At 44.8% G+C, this 20,058-nt stretch overlaps 1 protein-coding gene across 1 annotated transcript in view; it reads right to left on the reverse strand.

The window, feature by feature from the left end:
• The window catches only part of Fgd1 (FYVE, RhoGEF and PH domain containing 1), a 41,585-nt gene extending 38,354 nt beyond the window's left edge, over positions 1-3,231 (reverse strand). The window contains 1 exon segment of the mRNA XM_032889336.1: positions 2,165-3,231. Within this exon segment, the coding sequence (XP_032745227.1) occupies positions 2,165-2,471 (307 nt within the window). The 5' untranslated portion in view covers positions 2,472-3,231.
• Between the last annotated feature and the right edge of the window lie 16,827 nt (positions 3,232-20,058).

A 20,058-nucleotide genomic window follows, 5' to 3' on the forward strand; every position in this document is an offset into this window, starting at 1 on the left:
AGAACCATCAAGGCTACACAAAGAATCCCTGTTTTGAAAAACAAAAAGGGGGGGAGGGGTGAAAAAGAAAAGACACCACTCAGCACCAGAGGCAAGGACTTAATGGCAAGGACTTAACTGCGGGGCAGGATCCTGAAAACAACACAATAGATTTTGGGAGAAGAGGGGGATGGTCTGGGAAGGGTCCTCTGCTTGGAATTTGGAAGAACCGGTGGAGTACAAAAGCACACTCACTCATTATCAACCCCATGTTGACCAGAGAGGGCAGAGACCAAGGGTCAGGACCTTCCTAGCTTTGACTCCCAGACCAAGAGTATTTGCTGGGTGGGAACTCAGTGTCCTGTTAGGCAATAGTTACAGGGGGCCTACTGTGTGTTCCCTTACCATCTAGTCAAACACTGAGTACCTGCCATGTGTAAGGCACTGCATAAGTCCCTTAGGTGTACGACATAAAACAATAGAGACGCAACCCCCTTGCCCTCAAGGAACTCACTCACATTCTGATGGCACACGAGAGGCAACAAACAAGTGGACACACACAAGAGGGTCCTTTCAGACTGTATTAAATGTAAGGATAGACACACACTGGCAGCTGTGATGGAGAGTCACAAGAGGCCCTACTTAAAAGTGGTCAGGGAAGGTCTCTCAGAGGGGGACATTTGAGCTGAGACCAGAAAGATGAGGAGCAAGCCAGGTGGAGGGCTGAGGGAAGAGCTACCAGGCAGAAGGCAAAGCAAATGCAAAGGCTCTGCAGTAGGAGAGCTCTGGCTGCTTGGGGATTTGAAGGGCGGAGCTAAGATCAAGTAAGTCAGTATGAGTAGCCCCTCTACACAGCGTGTGTCCAGGGGAGTTTGGGAAGCCAGCAGAAGCAACAAGCAGGGCAGAGCATTAAAGAGTGTCAGCTGCCTATCTCCAGTTCACAGTGGGGGTGAGGAGGCAGCACCTGAAATCTCCCAGAGGTTCCATAACTATCCAAAGAATAGACAGCAGTGAGAAACATATTCAGCCTGTGTTTTATGCTTCACCAACTGTTACTACTACCTGGTGCTGAGCCGCAGTCCTAGTGATCTGTGGAAGGTGAGATATGAGTCCTGGAAGCAGCTAGCAGCTCACCACCTCTTTCAGACCCAGTGAAGACAGAGCACATATACAACTGTTCTCCCTTCAAGGCTCCCAGACTCAGGCCCATGTGAGAATGTCCTAGAGGCTCTGCTAGGCTGCTCAGATAGATACTCAGGGCTATGAAAAGGCCCATCTGGGTCTGTGGCCCCAGCCTGACCTAGAGTTGTTCTACCACTGCAAACCCAAGCAACCATCCTGATGATCTTTCCAAACACTCTCCTGGCCTGGCAGCTCACCCTTCTGACCTCTCTTTTCTCTTCCTACCTACCAGCACCTTCGGCCCATCCCTCCTGGTTCATCTCCACCTTTCTCTCTCATCAATACCTCCTACCTCTTTCTCTCCTTGTACTAAGGCCACATGCACCTAGCAGAAGCACAATCTAGGACCAGTCCACCATCTCCCTCTGTTTTACTCATACTTTAGGGCTACTAAGTGGTATAAGGGGAAATCACATAAGTAGAAAGCTTGGCATTATTCTCCAGCTTCACTTGGGGAAGCGGGAAGACCACAGATTTTGGACTCTGATCTGGTTTTCAATCCAGGCACCATAATGACAGTATGACCTTGGACAAGTTACTTCTCAGAGCCTCAGTCTGCACCCCTAAAAATGTGGTTGATGATATCCACTTCACAGATGGCTCCTGAAGCTGAAACAAGAATCCTTGTAAAAGTACCCAGTTCAGTGCCATGCACAAATGTAGGCACTTAGCTAATAGGAGACTTCTTTTCTCCTATTCCCCCAACCACATCCCCATTGCTGCCCTGAAATCCTGCCCCCTTTTCTTGGAGAGCTTCCTCTCCTGTTAGCTTCAGCAGTTAGAAGAGAAAGGAGTCTTAAGGCTTGAGGGCGCAAGGGACAGAGAAGAGCAAGGGGCAAAGGCTGAAAGGACTGGACCGAGGGCTACGGAGGAGATTGGGGGATTAGGGGTTGAGGGGTCTCAAGGGGCTAGGGTAAGCATGTCGACCCCAAGTCCTAGAACAAGAACCCGTTCCCAGAACCAGGCCCGTGGCCCAGGTTCCCATGCTGTCTGGATCACTCACCAGGCCGAGGCTGCGAGCCCTCCAGGTGGTAGGAGAAGCGCAGGGCCCGGTGGTGCTGAGGGCTAGGGCCGCAGGGCAAGACCCGGGAGCTTGGAGGCGCTCCCAGGCTGGCGTCCGAGGGTCCAACAAACTGAGGATCCAGAGGGCCTCCAAGAGCCGAGCCTGAGCCCCTGCGCACCGGCAGTCCGGATTCCAAGGCTCCAGGGTCCGAGTCGGCACAGGCCAGCGGAGCGGCGCCAGGGGTATTTGCCGCTGAGCGTTCGGGATCCGAAGGCCCAGGGCCCCCCGGGACTCGGTGGCCATGCATGGTCCGGGCCTGGGCGCGGGGCCCGGGCTCCCCGCTTGGCTCCAGTTCCTGGGGCGGAGGCGCGGGCGGAGAAGGCCCGGCGCCCGGCGGAGCAGCGGCCTCAGGCTCGGGGGGCGGGGCTGCGGGCTCAGCCCCACTGCGGAGACTCGAGCCCCCGACCCGGGCTCCGGCCAGCAGCCGTGGCGGCAGCAGCAGCAGCCGCGGCCACCGCCGTTGCCGCGCCAGGCATCGCCGGCCCTGGCCCCAAGCGGGGAGTGGGCTCGGCGGGGCCGGGGGCCCGCTGGGGAGCGCTGTCTATGCGGCTGCGGCTGGGTGAGGGTCGGGGGCTGCGCTAGAAGCGAGCTCTCCCAATAGACGACCAGTCACTTCCGTGGCCGGGGGCGAGCGACCAGCCGGATCCCAAAGGGGGCTCTTTCTCCGGGAATGAGAATCGACCTGGGTTCTCTGGGCTAGTCGGGAAGGGTTCTTCCTCCCGCCGCAGCAGAGGTTGGGGGCGGAGGAGAGGGGAGGGGAGAGAGGAGAGGAAGGAGGGAAGAGAGGACGGCCGCGGCAGGGAGGCGCGCGTGTGCGCCGCGCTCTCCGGCTGCGAGGCTTGCCTTCGGGCAGTCCTCCGGAACGATGCTCCCGCCGCGCGGGCAGAGGAACGGGCTGGACCGGGCTTCCCCGCCTTCGGCCTGGGTCTCCACCGCGGCAGGCGGGAAGAGCTCTGGGAACTGGGGGATGGGGAGGCGCGAGCCGTTGCTGAGACAGCCGCAGCCACCGCGGCGCTGAGACCCAGTTATTGGAGTCCCGCCCCCTCGTCGGGATTTGAGCTTGGCCACGCCCCCTCGCTAGGGCCAGTTTCACCTCTAACTGCTAGGAGCTTAAGGCCCTCCTTCTGTTGGCCCTTCAGCTTTCCTTCCCATCCTTCCCTGGTCCCACAGAGGCAAGTCTCTGGGCCCAATTTCCGAAATCGACCCTTCCGTCACATCTCATGTCTTCTTCCGCGCTCCCATCACTCTCTTTCCCAGAGAAGCCTTTCCACATATTCCAGAGTTAAGCTAGGCTTGCACATAATGATCCTTTGCTACTTATTCTCTCAGACCAGATCTCATGGCCCTTTACTTTTCCACTCTTTTTGTCTCGGTCCCTTGTTTTGCCCGTTATCCAGCTGGCAGCAACCCAATCCTGAATCAGTCAAACTGTTTGCCTTTTTTTCCATGCTTGTGCCCAGGCAGTTGAACACTACTGGATAATACTACAATTTTCCACATTTGTATCATGATAAATCCTCATTTCCCAGCTTCTACAAGTCCCCCAGAACTGACCCGTCGCCATACTACTAGTCAACTTTCTTTTCAGTTTCCTCCCATTGCCTAGATAAGGCTCACCCACACTGGCCATATCAAATCTAGTCTCCTGAACATCTTGATTTGCGTCGCACCCCCCCTACCCCGGTACTTAGCAGATAAGTTCATGTCTTACTTACATGGAGTGAACAGAAGACGCCAGAAGACAGGTCTGGAATTCTTAGCAACAGACCTCTGAGTTTGTTCCGTGTTCCTTCGCTTTGGGCTTTAAACAGTCAGGTATCTTCTCCCATCTAAAAAACAAGCACGAAAAGTTATCTCTCTTCTTTTTCTACAGATGACTCAAGACTTGCTCATAGTCAAGTGTCCCATTTCCTACCTCCTACTTATCTTTAACCCTGCGACAACTCACCTCTACTACTTCTTCCAAACTGCTTTTCTTATCAAGGTCTCCCATAGCTTACATTACTAAACCCAAAAGAATCTTTGTATAGGTCATCCAACTTGGATTTGCTAGCATTTGATAGTACTAGTGACCTGTCCCTCCTCCTGAAATTACTTCCCTATGACATACCATCTTATTTTTCTCCCCTTTCCTTTCCAGTTTCCTCCTCGTCTTAGTAGTGTTCTTGGGAGCTTTGGCCTGAGCTATCTTGTCTTCCCTTGCACTCTTTCTGGTCTTTCCTTCAATATCCCATGTGCTTCTATGGCTTCAATTACTGCTTCTTTGGTGGTTACTCTAAAATACTTCAAATTGAAACATTTTTCCTGGCCCAAATATTCCGCTGGTTAGAAGACAGCATTGCTGGAATATCCTAGAAAAATCTAGAATCTCCATTCTTCCCCAACTCAAGAAATTCTCCTCTCATGAGCTGGAGAGATGGCTCAGTGGTTAAGAGCACTGACTGCTGTTCCAGAGGTCATGAGCTCAAGTCCCAATAATTACATAGTGGCTCCAACCATCTGTAATGGGATGTGATGCCCTCTTGTTTAAGACAGCTACAGTGTACTTTAAATAAATAAATAAATAAATCTTTAAGAAATTCTCTCAATGAGTTTGTACTTTTGTACCTTACCTAAGTGAAGGGTCTTGGCCAAAGTAGAGACCCAAGCTATACCCTGGCTCTTTTCTCTCTCTTCTACACCCCCGTGTAATTGCCAAGTCCTCCTATCATCTACAGGACCATGTTCAACACCTCCATATAGTCTCTTCATTTCCACTGCCACTACCCTGCCCAGTAGGCCAGCACAGTTTCTAATATGCAATACCTTCACAGCTCTCCTGTTTCAGTCTTATTCTCTGGAATCTATTCTTAATTACTTTTCATTGTCAGGTATCATAACCGAGGCCTCAGGCAAGATAGGCAAATGGTCACTGAGTCCTGCCTGGAATCTATTCTTTATACTATAAGCGGTCTGTATTATTGTTTTTGAGACAAGCTCTCACTGTGTAGCCCAGGCAGGCCTTGAACTTGTCATCCCTCTGTGGTTGCCTCCTCAGTGCGGAGATTAAGAGCATAAGCCACCACATCTGCCTAGTCTATGTCTTTCAAAATCAAATATCAGGGCTGGAGATATGGCTCAGCAGTTAAGAGCACCGACTGCTCTTCCCGAGGTCCTGAGTTCAATTCCCAGCAACCACATGGTGGCTCACAACCATCTGTAATGGGGTTGGGTGTGTCTGAAGACAGCTACAATGTGCTTATATACATTAAGTAAATAAATAAATCTTTAAAAAAAAAGAAAAGAAAACCAAAATCAAATATCATTCACATGTTTAGAATCTTTCAAGTCCCCAAGAGTTCAAAAGAAAATTTATCTTCCTGAACACTGGAGGTTTAGGAAGGCTCTTTATGATCTGGTGAGAGCTCAATCAGCCTTTCTAAACCTAATGCTTGAGTCAAAGTTGAAAAATTCTAAGACTGTTCCTTGGTCTATCTAGCCTCTGAAGGTTTTTTTAAACCTTAATTTTTAAAATTCTTTGACAATTTCATACATGTATATAACCTCTGGAGGTTTTTGGTTGTTGTTCTCTTTTGCTTCTTTGTTTTGTTTTGTTTTTTATTTTTAGAGGCAGAGCCTCACTCTGGAATCTAGGCTGACCTTGGAATTGCAATGAGTCCTCTTGCTTCAGGCTCCTGAGTGTTGGGATGAAGGCTGAGTTTTTGCACGTTTGCTGCCATTACATGGAACTCTCTTCACTTTTCCCTCATTCCTCTTCACTTGCTTAAGTTTCAGCTGACTCTTGTGAATGTCTCTTTGAGCATGTAGTCTAGGCTCCGTGTGAGGCACAAGTCATGCAGCAAGAAGGATCACAAACAGGAAGGTGCTGAGCACACTCCACTCTCACAATGACCAGTGTGGTACTGGAGATGATGGGACATAAATGCGCAGAAGATTACAACACACAAACATGCACAATTATAAATTCCAGTAAGGCTATGAATGAACAGAACAGAGTGACAGGAGAAAAGAATTTGGGGAGTTGTAGTGTGTAGCTTTAGGGGTCTAGCAAAGCTTGAAAGAATGGGAATCAGCAAAAGAAGAATGCAGATGAAAGTATTCCAGGGAGTGCTAAGCGATGGCTTAGCAATTAAGAACACTGACTGCTCTTCCAGAGGTCCTGAGTTCAATTCCCAGCAACCACGTGGTAGCTCACAACCATCTGTAATGAGATCTAGCGCCCTCTTCTGGTGTGTCTGAAGAGAGCAACAGTGTACATACATAAAATAAATAAATAAATCTTTAAAATAAAAGAATGTACTCCAGGGAAAGGCTTCAATAAGTAGGAAGACCTTGTAGAGAACTGGCATCCATGGATTCAACCAACCTCAAGTCAAAAAAACTTGGGAAAAGGCTGGGTGTGGTGACACATGGCTTTAATCCTAGCACTTGGGAGTCAGAAACAAGCATATATCTGAGTTCAAGGCCATCCTGGTCTACAGAGTGAGTTTCAGGACAGCCAGAGCTATACAGAGAAACATTGTCTCTCAAAAACAAAAACAAAAAGCACTGTAATGAATATGCATAGATTTTTTTCTTGTCATCATTCCCTAAACAACACACTATGACAAGTATTTGTAGAGCATTACATTGTATTGGCTCTTGTAAGTCCTCTAGAGATGGACTAGGATAATGTGTATAGTTTAGCTGCAAATGTTATAGGATTTTTGCCTTTTGGAGATGGAGTCCTGCTATATTACACAAGCTATGGCATTTTATGTAGAGGACTGTTATCTGTAGAGTTTGTTATTCATTGGGCAGGTGTCCTGTAACCAGTTTCCGAAGGTTGTCAATGGACAACTTTAATTACAAGCTGTGGGAAGGCTACATCATCATGGGTTAAATGGAGAGTATTGGGATTCGAGGTCAAAGTAGACAGAAGTGAATTATGTAGGGCTTTTTAGACTATGCTAAGGACAATGGATTTTATTTTAAAAACAATGGAAGTCTATTAAGGTAGTAATTTATTTTTAATTAATTTTTAATATGTAGTCATATTATTAGTGCTCTGTGTGGTGATGGGGACATGCTTCAGTTCATATATGGAGGCAAAAGGACAACACAACAAAAGTGGAAAAAGTCATAGTGGAGCTAGGCATGATATCATAGGAAACTGAGGAAGAAGGGTCACAAGTTCAAAACCTGCCTGGGTTATGTTCAGTTCAAGGCCAGCTTATACCACTTAGTAAAATCTTGTCTCAAAAAAAAGGTAAAATCAGGAGGTAATACCTGCAGAGAATGTCTAAGGCCCTGAGTTTAGTCCTCAGTACCAAGAAACAAAAGCCCAAAGAAAATGAAGTAGTGTGTCATAATTTTATTGAAAAATTGATTTTAACTATTTCTATCATTTATTACTTTGTTTTGTTTATGTTAGGATTAAACTCATGTGCTGCCACATCTGGCATGTTCATGTTATTATTATTATTCAGCCTTTGAAATGAAATAGAAGGAAGATAGGGTTTCAAGGGGAGACCAATGATTCACTTGTAGAAAAACCAGGTGTGGTTGCTCATGCCTGTAATCCCAAAATTTGGGAGACCAAGGCAAGAGGATTGCCTCGAGTCTGAGGCAAGCGTGGAATACAGAGTAAGACTCTGTCACTGAAAATGTTCAGTTTTATATGTTAAGCCTTTGAACATCCAAGTGGAGAAGTCACACGGGTGGTAGTGTATGCATCCAAGGGAAGAGGTATAGGCTTCAGATATAAATGGAAGTCATCAGCACAGGGATCCAATAAAAGTCCTGAGAATAGGGTTGCATGTGAAGATACATACCTTTAATTCCAATAACTGAAGGCCAGAAATAGGCAGATCTCAAACTATTGGAGTTTGAGGTCAGACAAAGCTACAGGGTGAGATAAAAAAGATTGGCTTGAGATAAAGTAAAGAAAGAGAACCAGACAGCGGTGGTACATGCCTTCAATCCCAGCACTGTAGAGACAGAGCCAGGTAGATCTATATGTATTTATAGCCAACCTGGTCTACAGAGCAAGTTCCAGAACAGCCAGGGCTGCTACACAGAGAAACTGCCTTCAAAACAAAGAAAGAAAATGGAATAGTGTTCATGATTGGGCTCCAATAAAGGATCAAAGGCAAGAGACTGAAACAGAGGTACACACCTACAGTCCTGATGTGGCATATGTCTGGGATGTCTCAAGAGCACTGAGAAGTGGACTAAGAAGAGGAATGAGAAGAGTTCATTGGCACTAGCAGCATGGATAGCATTGGTGACCTTATAGGGAGTGGAGAAGGTGGACACCGAAATGAATCAAGAGTGAATGGATACACCATGAATGAGGGTGTAAATTGATACAACCTCTAGAAGCATGTTTGGCATTCTCAAGTAAAGCTAAATGATGCTGGTACTCTGACCCAATACTCTAGGCACCTATCCTTCGTACTACAATGTTTCTCATAGCACTGTCTAGTGAGCCCATGGACCCAAGGAACTCTGCAGTCGGAATACTAATAAGAAGCAATTTGCTTTTAAAACTTTCATTCTCTAAAGAATTTGGATAGAGGGGTTGGGATTTAGCTCAGTGGTAGAGCACTTGCTTAGCAAGCAGGGCCTGGGTTCCGCCCCAGCTCCAAAAAAAAAAAAAAAAAAAAAAGAATTTGGATAGAACTTTGACAGGTTACACGACATATGATATCTCAAGAGATTGAGCGCAGAGGCAGATATGAGAATCTGTCTTCTATTATGTCATATACTAAATAGATTTACAAAAAAATGTAAAATAATATTACTTTACTAACTAAATTATGTTTATTTTGGAAAATGTAGTTATTTGTGGACACAGTGGCTCATATGTGCAATCCCAGAATTGAGAAGGTTGAGGCATGAGGACCGCTTCTAATTCAAGGCCAGGTATGCTGCACAGTGAGTTCAAAGTCAGACTGGATTATGGAGTGAGTTCTCACTGTCTCAAAAACCCAAAATTCAAATGTTCTGTTAGATGTAATGTATTTATTATTAATAAGTATATATTGGAATCTTTTATTTTAATTTCTTTTTTTAAAGATCTATTGATTTATCATATACACTGCAGCTGTCTTCAGACACACCAGAAGAGGGCATCATTACAGATGGTTGTGAGCCACCATGTGGTTGCTGGGAATTGAACTCAGGACCTCTGGAAGAGCAGTCAGTGCTCTTAACCTCTGAGCCATCTCTCCAGCCCTTGTTTTAGTTTCTTTTCTTTTTTTTTTTTCCGGAGCTGAGGACCGAACCCAGGGCCTTGCGCTTGCTAGGCAAGCGCTCTACCACTGAGCTAAATCCCCAACCCCTTGTTTTAGTTTCTAATATGGCAAATATCAGTCGCTATATCTCACAAAAACCAAAATTTTTTAGGGTCCTCAGTGCTTTTTTTTTTTAACGAGTGTAAAGCAGGAGGCTGGAGGGATGACTCTGCAATTATGAGTGTTTGCTGCTCTTCCAGGGGGATCTGAGTCGTGTTCCCAGCTTTCAACCCAGTTCTCTTGGACAGCTCACAACTGCTAGTCACTGCAGTTCCAGAAGATCTGATACCTCTAGCATCCATGAGCATCCTCACTCATGTGACACACACATATATACAAACAAACAAAGAACAGAAGTACAAATCGTTTTAAAATGCACACAGGCATGGTGCTACACAAGTGTCCCAGCTACCCAGAGATAGTCAGATCACTTGATTCCAGGAGTTCCAGGTCAGCTTGGGCAACAGAGCAAAGCCATGTCTAAAAAATGGGAGGTGAGCCTAGGTGACCAAAGAGTTTGAAAATGGTCCTCTGTACTGAGAGTGCATAGTAAGGTTCACAAAGGCCTGTTTATAACAGCAAGACACTGGAAGTGCAAGCATACAGAGAGTAAATGAATTCAGGGAGACACTTCTATATATTAGAACACAGAAAGGGACTAAAAATAATGGAGTATAGCTACACGTACCAACATTGACAAGACTTGAAATTGAATGCTGATTGAAAAAAAGTTACCAAAAACATATTTTAAAGAAATGCATGAATTAAAACCATACATGGATGCTGCAATATGTTCTCAAAGCATACAAAGGAGGATGGAAAAAGGAAAATTCCAGCACAAGTGGTTACCTTTCAGGTAAGAGAAAGAGGTGCACTTAGGGAAGGTTTCCAAAGGTGATTTTGTCATTAGTAAATAATGTTTTTGAAACTGAGTGGTTAGGGTACACAGTTTTATTGTGCATTCAAATTGTACATATAATAGTATTCTAAACTTTATAATGCATATCATGAAAAAATATAGAATGTATTTTTTTCAGGTAGAGGGCTTTTCACTAGGTAGCCTTGGCAGGCCTGGAACTTACTATGTTGATGAGGCTGGCCTTGAATTTATAACGTTCTGCTTTTGCCTCCCAAGTGCTGGGATTAAAAGTGTATGCTATCATACCCAGTTTAACATGCATTATGTTTTAACAAACAGGACTAATGGACTAGAGTACTTTCTGAGATTAAGTGTGTGCCACCACTGTCCTGTTAATTTTTGACATGGGGTCTCACTATGTTACCTTGGCTGGCCTGGAACTCAATGGAGACTTGATTCTGCCTGCCTTGCCTGCCTGCTTCTGTCTTCTGAGTGCTAGGATTAAAGACATGATGCACAGCAAGAATGTATTTTTTTATAGACAGGAGATACAGACTGTTTTGTGCTGAGAATGACCCAGTAGAAAGAAGGAGAAATGGGGCTGGGGATATAGCTTACCTGGGAGAGTGTTTGTCTAGCACAATGCTCTGCCTCTGATCTCCAGCACTACAGAAATTGAGTGCAGTGTCACATGCCTATAATCTGCACTACGGAGGTAGAGACAGCATCAGAAGTTCAGTGTTGTACTCAACCATATAGAGAGCTTGAGACCAGCCCAGAGTACATGATGCCCTGTTGGGGGTTAGTGTGGGAAAAAAAGGGTGGAGACTGGGATTTGGGGCACTGGGCCCAAGAAAGAACCACGTCTTTCTATCTTGCCCTAGTTGCCAACATCTCAGAAAAGGATAAGCGTGGAAAGTGATGGAGTTAGCAGGTGCTGGTAGACTGACTGCTGGGCTTGCAGGCTTTCTGAGTTGAAAATCTGTTATCTCACTTCAGACAGCCACAAAGGGCCTAGTTCTTCTTGTCAGGACACTGCATTCTCACTCTCTGGAGACACCCTACCCATCCAGCAACAATCAGGCTCCTAGAGCTTGACTGCTTCCTGGACTTCCAGCTTCAAAAGCATAACTCTGTCTCTATCTTTTTTTTCTGTCTTCCTCCTCCTGGGCAGATGTTGAGCTCTTCTGCTCCAGGAAGAAACCCAAGTTCTTTTACTCTTTCTCCATGTTGCCATGCTAGAACCCTTGTCCATCTTCTCCAGAGAATTCCGTGTTCAAGGGAGCAGCTTGCAAACAGAGACCAGACCCTCTGCCAACAATCAAGCTGTCTGAATTTATCCTGGACTCTCTTGCTGCCAGGAACTGGATGGTGAAGCCCATGGAGCACAGCGTCTGCCACACACCTATGCCATTCCCAGTCCTGTCTCAAAGGAGCTGGTGAGGCTTATGGAGGAAGGTGGAGCTGTCCTCCAGCAGGGAAGTCAAGGTCATACAAAAAATACAAGAAGTGTTGGGAGCCAGCATGTGATTAAAGGTGTCAACTTCCTTACTCCCAAATTCTCAGAGTACTTTGTTCCTTGGGTCACCTTTTCTTCCTCTCAGCTAGGACTGCTGTTTCCTCTCCTCCAGGGCAACTGTAATTGTTCTTTTTGATCCCATGGAGCCTAGCCTAGGGCTGACAGACACTGCCACAAGGAAACACTTGTTACTGGAATCCAGAGAGGACCCCAAAAAATCAGTTTCAGGTGTGAAGAGGAAATGAGTATTCTTATAAAGATTATCACTTTGAACAAAGAGATTTAAAGCAAGCAATAAAAATGAGGAAGACATTGTTTAAAATAAACAAATAGATGCCTGCGGGAAGATAAAGGTCCCGGAACAGTTGTTTGTTTGGTTTGGTTTGTTTTGGTTGGGTTTCAAGACAAACCTTGAATTGAGATCTGCCTGTCTCTGATTCCCAAATGCTGAAATTAAAAGGCCCTTCTCCAGTTCTGAGGATCTGATGGCTTCTGTTTAGCCACTGAAGCATGAGATGTTAATGTCATCTTCTACATAGGGAATACAAATAGTATTCAGTCCTCAATACTGTGGTTGGCAGAAGTTTGTTTTTAAATTTATTTTTAAACCGTGTGCATCTCTGTCTCTGTGTCTCTGTGTCTGTCTTGGTCTCTCTCTCTCTCTCTCTCTCTCTCTCTCTCTCTCTCTTTCTCTCTCTCTTTCTCTCTCTGTGCGTGTGTGTGTGTGTGTGTGTGTATACCACTGGAGGTCAGTGAATGAATTTCAGGAGTCATTTTTTTTTCCTACCATTATATGGGGCCTGGAAATTTAACTTGGATCCTGACATCTGGTGGCTGGTATGTTACCCACTGAACTCCCTCACATGCCCCCAAAATGTGCTCATTTATTTCTCCTTTCTTTCTTTCTTTCTTTGTTTCTTTGTTTCTTTCTTTCTTTGTTTCTTTCTTTCTTTCTTTCTTTCTTCCTTCCTTCCTTCCTTTTCTTTTTTTTTCTTTCTTTCTTTTCTCTCTCTCTTTCTTTCTTTTCTTTCTTTCTCTCTTTCTTTACTTATTTATAGGTTTTTCTTTTTTTTTTTGGTTCTTTTTTTCGGAGCTGGGGACCGAACCCAGGGCCTTGCGCTTCCTAGGCAAGCGCTGTACCACTGAGCTAAATCCCCAACCCCAGGTTTTTCTTTTTTAATTAATTTATTTATTTACTTTTATTTATTTGAGTACACTGTTGACACACCAGAAGAGGACATCGGATCCCATTACAGATGGTTGTGAGCCACCATGTGGTTGCTGGGAATTGAACTCAGGACCTCTGGAAGAGCAGTCACACCCTTCTCCTGTTTTTCATTCCCTATTTATTTTATGTGTGTAGGCATTTTGCCTACATGTGTATCTTTGCACCATATGCATGCTTGCTGTCCTTGTGGGCCAAAAGAGGATGTCAAATCCCCTGGAACTGGAGTTACAGGCCATTGTGAGCTGCCATGTGGGTAGTGGGACTTGAACCCTGGTCCTCTGGTAGAGCAGTCAGTGTTCTTAAGCACTGAACCATCTCTTCAGGTCTCCAGCTCTTTTTCTAAGATTCTCTCTTCATCTTGTTCTTTTTCCTATTACTTTCTTTAGCTATGTTTTGGGTCATCTTGTCTATGACATATCTCAAATACACATTCTTAATCTTGGTCCGTCTCCCTTTCCTTAGACTACATTGCTCTTCCAGAATGTCTGTCTTATTTCTATTTCAATCTCCCTTGGTTTCTTGGCTTCTTTCGCATCCTGTTCCTACACTTTGTTCTCATCTTGTCTTCTCTCGGGTTATTTCCAACTCATCTTCCTAATTGTGCTGTTGCATTCATCCATGTATTTCCTACTGTCTTTCTCTATTCTAGCATTTCTCTTTCAATCTCCATATCTGTCTTCACCTCCATCTTCCCCCATTCACATCCTTTGTCCCTATCAACATGTTCATGTGATGAACATGACAGAACAGTGAACTGCATGCTCCCTGTGCTAGGTTGTTTGGATTCAGTCTTAGCAGTGAGGTGGTGTCACTGCCTTGCTGTGGTGTCCTTATCTGTAGAATAAGACAAAAGATTACAGTACACATGCTTCACTGTGAGGGCTAATGAGTTAACATATGGATAACTGGGAAAATGATACCTCAGAAATAATAAGTACTCAACATTAATACCTTTCTGCTGATTGTCACCACCCTATAGCCATCTTTTTCTAATTCTACTTAATCCTGCCAAACATACATTTTTTTTACCCTTTATTTGTTTGTTTGTTTGGTTGGTTGGTTGGTTGGTTTTCCAGACAAAATTCCTCTATGTAACAGCTCTGGCTGTCCTAGAGTTCGATCTGTAGACCAGGCAGGCTGGCCTCAAACTCAAGATCCACCTGCCTCTGCCTCCTGAGTACTTGGATTAAATGTTTATGCCACCACCACCTGGATGCAGTGATTTATTTTTATTTTATGTGTCTGAATGTTCTGTCTGCATGTATGCATAAGCACCACATGCATACAGTACCCAAGAAGGCCCAGAAGAGGATGCCAGATTGCACTAGAACTGGAGTCACAAACCTGGGTCCTCTGCAAGAACAGCAAGTGCTTAACCACTAGGCCATCTCCCCAGCCTTCTTTTATTTCTCTTTTAGACAAGGTCTTACACATAGCTCAGGCTGTACTGCAACTCACTATGTAGCCCAGGTTCCTCATGACGATCATCTTCCCTCAGCCTCTTGAATGTTGACATTATAGATAAAAGACCTCATATTTAGCTTCTTCTTCTTCTTTTTTTTTTTTTTTTTTTGGTTCTTTTTTTTGGAGCTGGGGACCCGAACCCAGGGCCTTGTGTGCTTCCTAGGTGGCGCTCTACCACTGAGCTAAAATCCACAGCCCCTAGCTTCTTTTTTATAAATAGCATCTTGCTGTGTAGCCTAGGATGCCCCTCAAACTCCTAGTCCTTCTGCTTCAGCCCCCTGAGTGCTGGGATTACAGGGGTGCACCCTATTGCCTTCTCCTTCTCCTCCTTCTTGGTTTTTCAAGACAGGGGTTTTTCTGTGTAGTCCTGACTGTCCTGGAGTTCACTCTGTACACCAGGATAGCCTCAAACTCTGAGATCCTCTTACTTCTGCCTCCTAAGTGCTGGGACTAAAGATGTGAGCTGCCACACCTGGCTGAATGTGTCTTTTCTTACATTTGGTCTCATCTAAGCTATGTCCTCTTTCTAAATAAACTTAACTTTATCTCTGTTTATCTTTTCCCACCTATTGCTTGTTTTTCTCTCTATTTCTCACTGTCTGCTTCACTCTTTCAAAACCGCACTTTTTGGTCTCTGTCTCGTATCTGTCCCTTGCCCCCCTGTATAAATGTATTTGCTAGAAACAAAACCAACAACCTGGTGCTGTTCATTTGTCCCATTGTCCTGTGTCTTCATCTGGCCACGCTGAACAGTTTAGACTGGAATTAGTCTGGTAGATAATGTGAGGCTATAAAAGGGTCCAGGAGGAAGAAGTGGGCCTGGCAAGAGGCAAGTGGCAGGGTGTGGAATTTCATGGTTCTGCCAAAACCTCCTGAAAGGCATGGCCTCCGAGGTCAAGGTTAGCACACACTCCCTCAACTCAGCCTCTTGAAGAAAGACAAAGAATGCTGCATTTATTGAGAGGACCGGGAAGGGGTATTTTTCAGAGTGAAATTCCATCCGGAAGCCGGAATCTAGACTATTTCCTGTTGTAATGCTTCTTCCAGACGGGGAGAGTCTAAACTCGCCACGTAGCGGTGCACTTTTTACATATATATCTACAGTGAAACTCAGGGGTGCACTCAGAAGCCCCCCTCCATTCTTAACAACCCCCACACAAGCAGAGACAGAGCAATACTCAGAAACACTAACTTTTACAGATGCAGATACTTAGGCGTGGAAAAGCACACAGAATTCATCACTCATTGGCAGAGATGCAGGAATACACAGGGACATTCAAAACCCATGGAACTGCCCCTTCCAGCTCAGAGATCTGTGCAAACTAGTACAGAAGAATAGCTCCACAGGGTCATCCCACTGACTCCTTCCCTTTGAAAACTTCTCCCTCAGTCTTCTATTACTGTCTATTGGTGAGGATCGCAGAGCATCATGTATAAAGACACACATTCTTAGATGAGTGTACACAATTATGGAGTCACAAGCCAGGGAATTACACACAGCCAAGTTTTTGAAGTGCAAGGGAACCAAACTCCCTCCAGCCCCAAAATGTTAGGCAGGCTGAACCCCTGGTGTCCTTCTCTTGCTTTTATGAAGGCACTGCCGGGCACTCCAGCCAGAATCCTGACTTTTAGGAACTGTACAGAAATCATCTGGAACCTTGGCTAAGAGAGGGAAATATAAAAGAAAAGAATGTTATAAAGTATTTTAAAAGCAACTTGAACAAATGAACAAGAATTAACAAAATTAGTAGGGCGGGGCTGGTGCACACCTTTAATCCCAGCTTTTGGGAGGCACAGTGAGGTGGCTCTGAGTTTGAGGCCAGCCTGGTCTACAGAGCTAGTTCCATGAAAACCAGGGCTACAACTTTGTGTTGAGAAAAAGCAAAAAGTAAAAAGCACACCAAATCAAATCAAACCAAACGGGAAAAAAAAAAAAAACGATAAAAAGAATTGACAAAACTGAAGTGTAACTCGTGGGCCAGCGCTATAACTGAATCGATAGAGTACCTACCCAGCCTGTCCGAAGCCTTGGGGTTGGTGGCTCATGCCTATGTCCTTAGTGTCTAGGAGGTAGAGGCAGGAGAATCAGACATTCGAAGACATCTTTGGCTACATGGGACGTTTAAGGCCAACCTAGGGTATGTGAGAGACCATCTCAAGAAATCAAATTTGATATTGGTACTCAGGAACCTCCCTTCTCCATCAACCCAGACCTAACTGGTTCTACAGGTGCCTTGCACTAGACTCTGAACCCAGAGCCTCATGAACACTAGACTAACTGTGCTATACTTTTGGCAAATTCCTTTTATTTTTAATTCATTATTTTATGGCTAGGAGTGTGTATGGTGTATGTGTATACTGTGTGCACATGAGTGTGGATGCATTTGTGCCACAGAATTGACATAGCCAGCACTTAAGCAGAAGCAGGTGGATCCCTGTGGGTTGGAGGCATCCTGGGGATACAGGGTGAGTTTTGGGCTAGGCAGTGTTACATAATATAGACCTTGTTTCAAGACAAGACAAACAAACAAACAAACAAACAAAAAACCAACCTGAGCAAATGATTCCAATAGGGTTTAGGTTCCAGTTGTGGAGGTAGGCAGAAGTTCAGTTTACAACTTTACAGCAGCAATTGCTAGCTGAGAATTACAACAGGTGGAATCCCTCACTGGTTCCATTTCCTAACAGTAGAATCAGCTCGTCCAACTGAAGGTTGGATTGGAGGCTATCTAATCAAGCCTCTTTCTGGGGTGGTGATGGATAGTCAGTCAACTTGACAAAAGCTAGAGTCTTCAGTGTTGAGGGACCTCAACTGAGAAAATGCCTCCGTAAAAATCGAGCTGTAGGCAAGCATGTAGGGCATTTTCTTAATTAGCTATTGAATGGAGAGGGCTCACCTTTTTGTGGGTGGTGCCATCCCTGGACTGGTGGTCCTGAGTTCCACCATGGAAAGTCAGTAAGCAGCACTCTTCTATGGCCTCTGCATTAGCTTCTGTCTCTAGGTTTCTACTCTGAATTCCTGTCCTGACTTCCTTCAGTGACGAACAGTCGTATTGAACTGTGAGTGAAATAAACTATTTTCTCCCCAAATTGCTTTTTGGTGTTTCATCACAGCAATAGTAAGTCTAAGACAGGTGGCATGGAGCTAGACTCTTCAAAGGTGGCAAACAGAGCAACTTAGAGCAGTGTCTGCGAGCCCTGTCATCAATGCCATGCAAACTGGGTTGGAATCATTGTCGTTTTCAGTCACTGGGCCCTCTTCAATAATAATCCAACAGCTAAGGCTGATACAATTTTGGAAGGAACATTACACATTCCTGTCTCCATGCATGGATGGCATGTCAGGGCACTAACAGGACTGGGTTGCTGTGGTGGCTTGAATGAGAAATGTTCTGAATAGGCTCGGCATTTAAATACCTGATCCCCAGTTTGTGGTTCTGTTTGAGGAGGCTATGGAACCTTGAGAGGATGAGCCTTGCTACAGGAAGTACATATGTATTACTTGGGGGCAGGCTTTGAGGGTCTGAGTCTCAGCCAAGTCCCCCCTCCCCGTTTCCTGTGTGTGGATGAAAATGTGATGGGCCAGCTTCCTGTTCCTGATATTATGTCACACCTTTCCTGACATGATATACAACATATCCTGATTAGAGTCTTGACAGATGGAGGCTCTGGTGGGACAGACACATAAATTAACCTGTTCTGTGCAGGTGGCCATCATAAGACTTATGCCTGTCAGTGAGGGGTAGTAATATACCCTCATTTGTATGGCTACTGCCACAAGTTTTTCAGTGTAAATAACTGGTTCACTAAGCTAGGCTTGAGAGGAATTCATTTTCCCTCCCTCCCTCCTTCCTCTTCCTTCCTTCCTTCCTTCCTTCCTTCCTTCCTTCCTTTCTTTTTTCTTTCTTTCTTTCTTTCTTTCTTTCTTTCTTTCTTTCTTTCTTTCTTTCTTCCTTTCTTCCTTTCTTCCTTTCTTCCTTTCTTTGTGTTTTTTTGATCAGAGTTTCTCTGCATACACCTGGCTGTTCTGGAGGCTGGCCTCCAACTCAGAAATCCTCCTGCCTCTGACTCCTAGGTTCTGGAATTAAAGATATGTGCCACCAACGCCTGTCTGTTTCTTTGGTTTCTTGTTGGTGCCCTATTTGCTATTCAACAGATATTATTCATGTCTCTCTGGGAAATATCACATGCCAGCCAGCAATGACACAGGAAAACTAAATGACAAATCAATATTAACCATAAGAAAATTTCAGTGAGTTCCAAAAAGCAACACAGGGACAATTTTCTTTGCTTACAACTGGATAAAACAAGCACTCGATATTAAATGTATCTTCCATTTGAATATGCAAAACCTCTCAACTTTTGAGCCAAAGGAGAAATCCAACTAAAAATCTGAATTTCTAGACAGCAGTGCTAGGGAAACAACATTGTGGTGGTTTGAATGAGAAACACCTTCCCATAGGTTTCAGTATTTGAATACTTGTTCTCCAGTTGGTGGCACAGTTTTGGAACCAGGAACTGATTTGAGAGCTTAAAGCTTCTCTAAGCCCTACTTCAGGTTTGCTCCCTCTGCTTTAAGCAGAGGATGTGAGTTCTCAGCTCTTTTTCCTGCTGCCCTGCCGTGCCACTTCAGGGGCTCTTCTTTTCTTTCTTTCTTTTTTTTTTTCTGGAGCTGGGAACCGAACCCAGGGCCTTGTGCTTGCTAGGCAAGCGCTCTACCACTGAGCTAAATCCGCAACCCTTTTTTCTTTTAAGATTTATTTTATGTATATGAGTACACTGTAGCTGTCTTCAGACACACCAGAAGAGGGCATCAGATCCCATCACAGATGGTTGTGAGCCACCATGTGGTTGTTGGGAATTGAACTCAGGACCTCTGGAAGGGCAGTCACTGCTCTTAACCACTGAGCCATCCCTCCAGCCCCCACCTCAGGGATTCTTATTCCTATGGAACCATAAGCCCAAATTGACCCTTCCTTCTCTAAGTATTCTTTGCCATGGAGTTTTATTGCAGCAGCAGAAAAGTAATTAATGCAACTACCAATATCAGATTTGATAGATATAGTTAAAGGAGTAGTCAAAGAAAAAATGTCCAGCCTAAACACACTTAAATTAAAAACCAGGAAGGCCATGCCTGGACACTTGGGCCTACATTCCCGGCACTTGGGAGGCTGAGGCATGAGGAAGTTTCCAAGTCCAATGCCAGCCTGAGCAACTTAGTGAGACTTATTTCAAAACAAATAAAGAAAATTAAAGAATGCTGGTGATATAGTTCAACAGTAACATGTTTGCCCAGTAGTGAATAAAAAAAGAAAAAAGAAAACTGCAGTCGAAAATTATTAGACTTGAAAAGTTACAGGAAAAAAAAACTCAAGGGAAACAAAGAAGCAAGAAAGACACATGTTTATTTAATTCTTTCTTATTTTTTAAGGCCGGATCTCATATGGCACAGCGTGACTTCCAACTTACTATGTAGTCCAGTTGGCT

This window comes from Rattus rattus, chromosome X (assembly GCF_011064425.1).
Source record: "Rattus rattus isolate New Zealand chromosome X, Rrattus_CSIRO_v1, whole genome shotgun sequence".
In the NCBI taxonomy this organism is placed as follows: domain Eukaryota; kingdom Metazoa; phylum Chordata; class Mammalia; order Rodentia; family Muridae; genus Rattus; species Rattus rattus.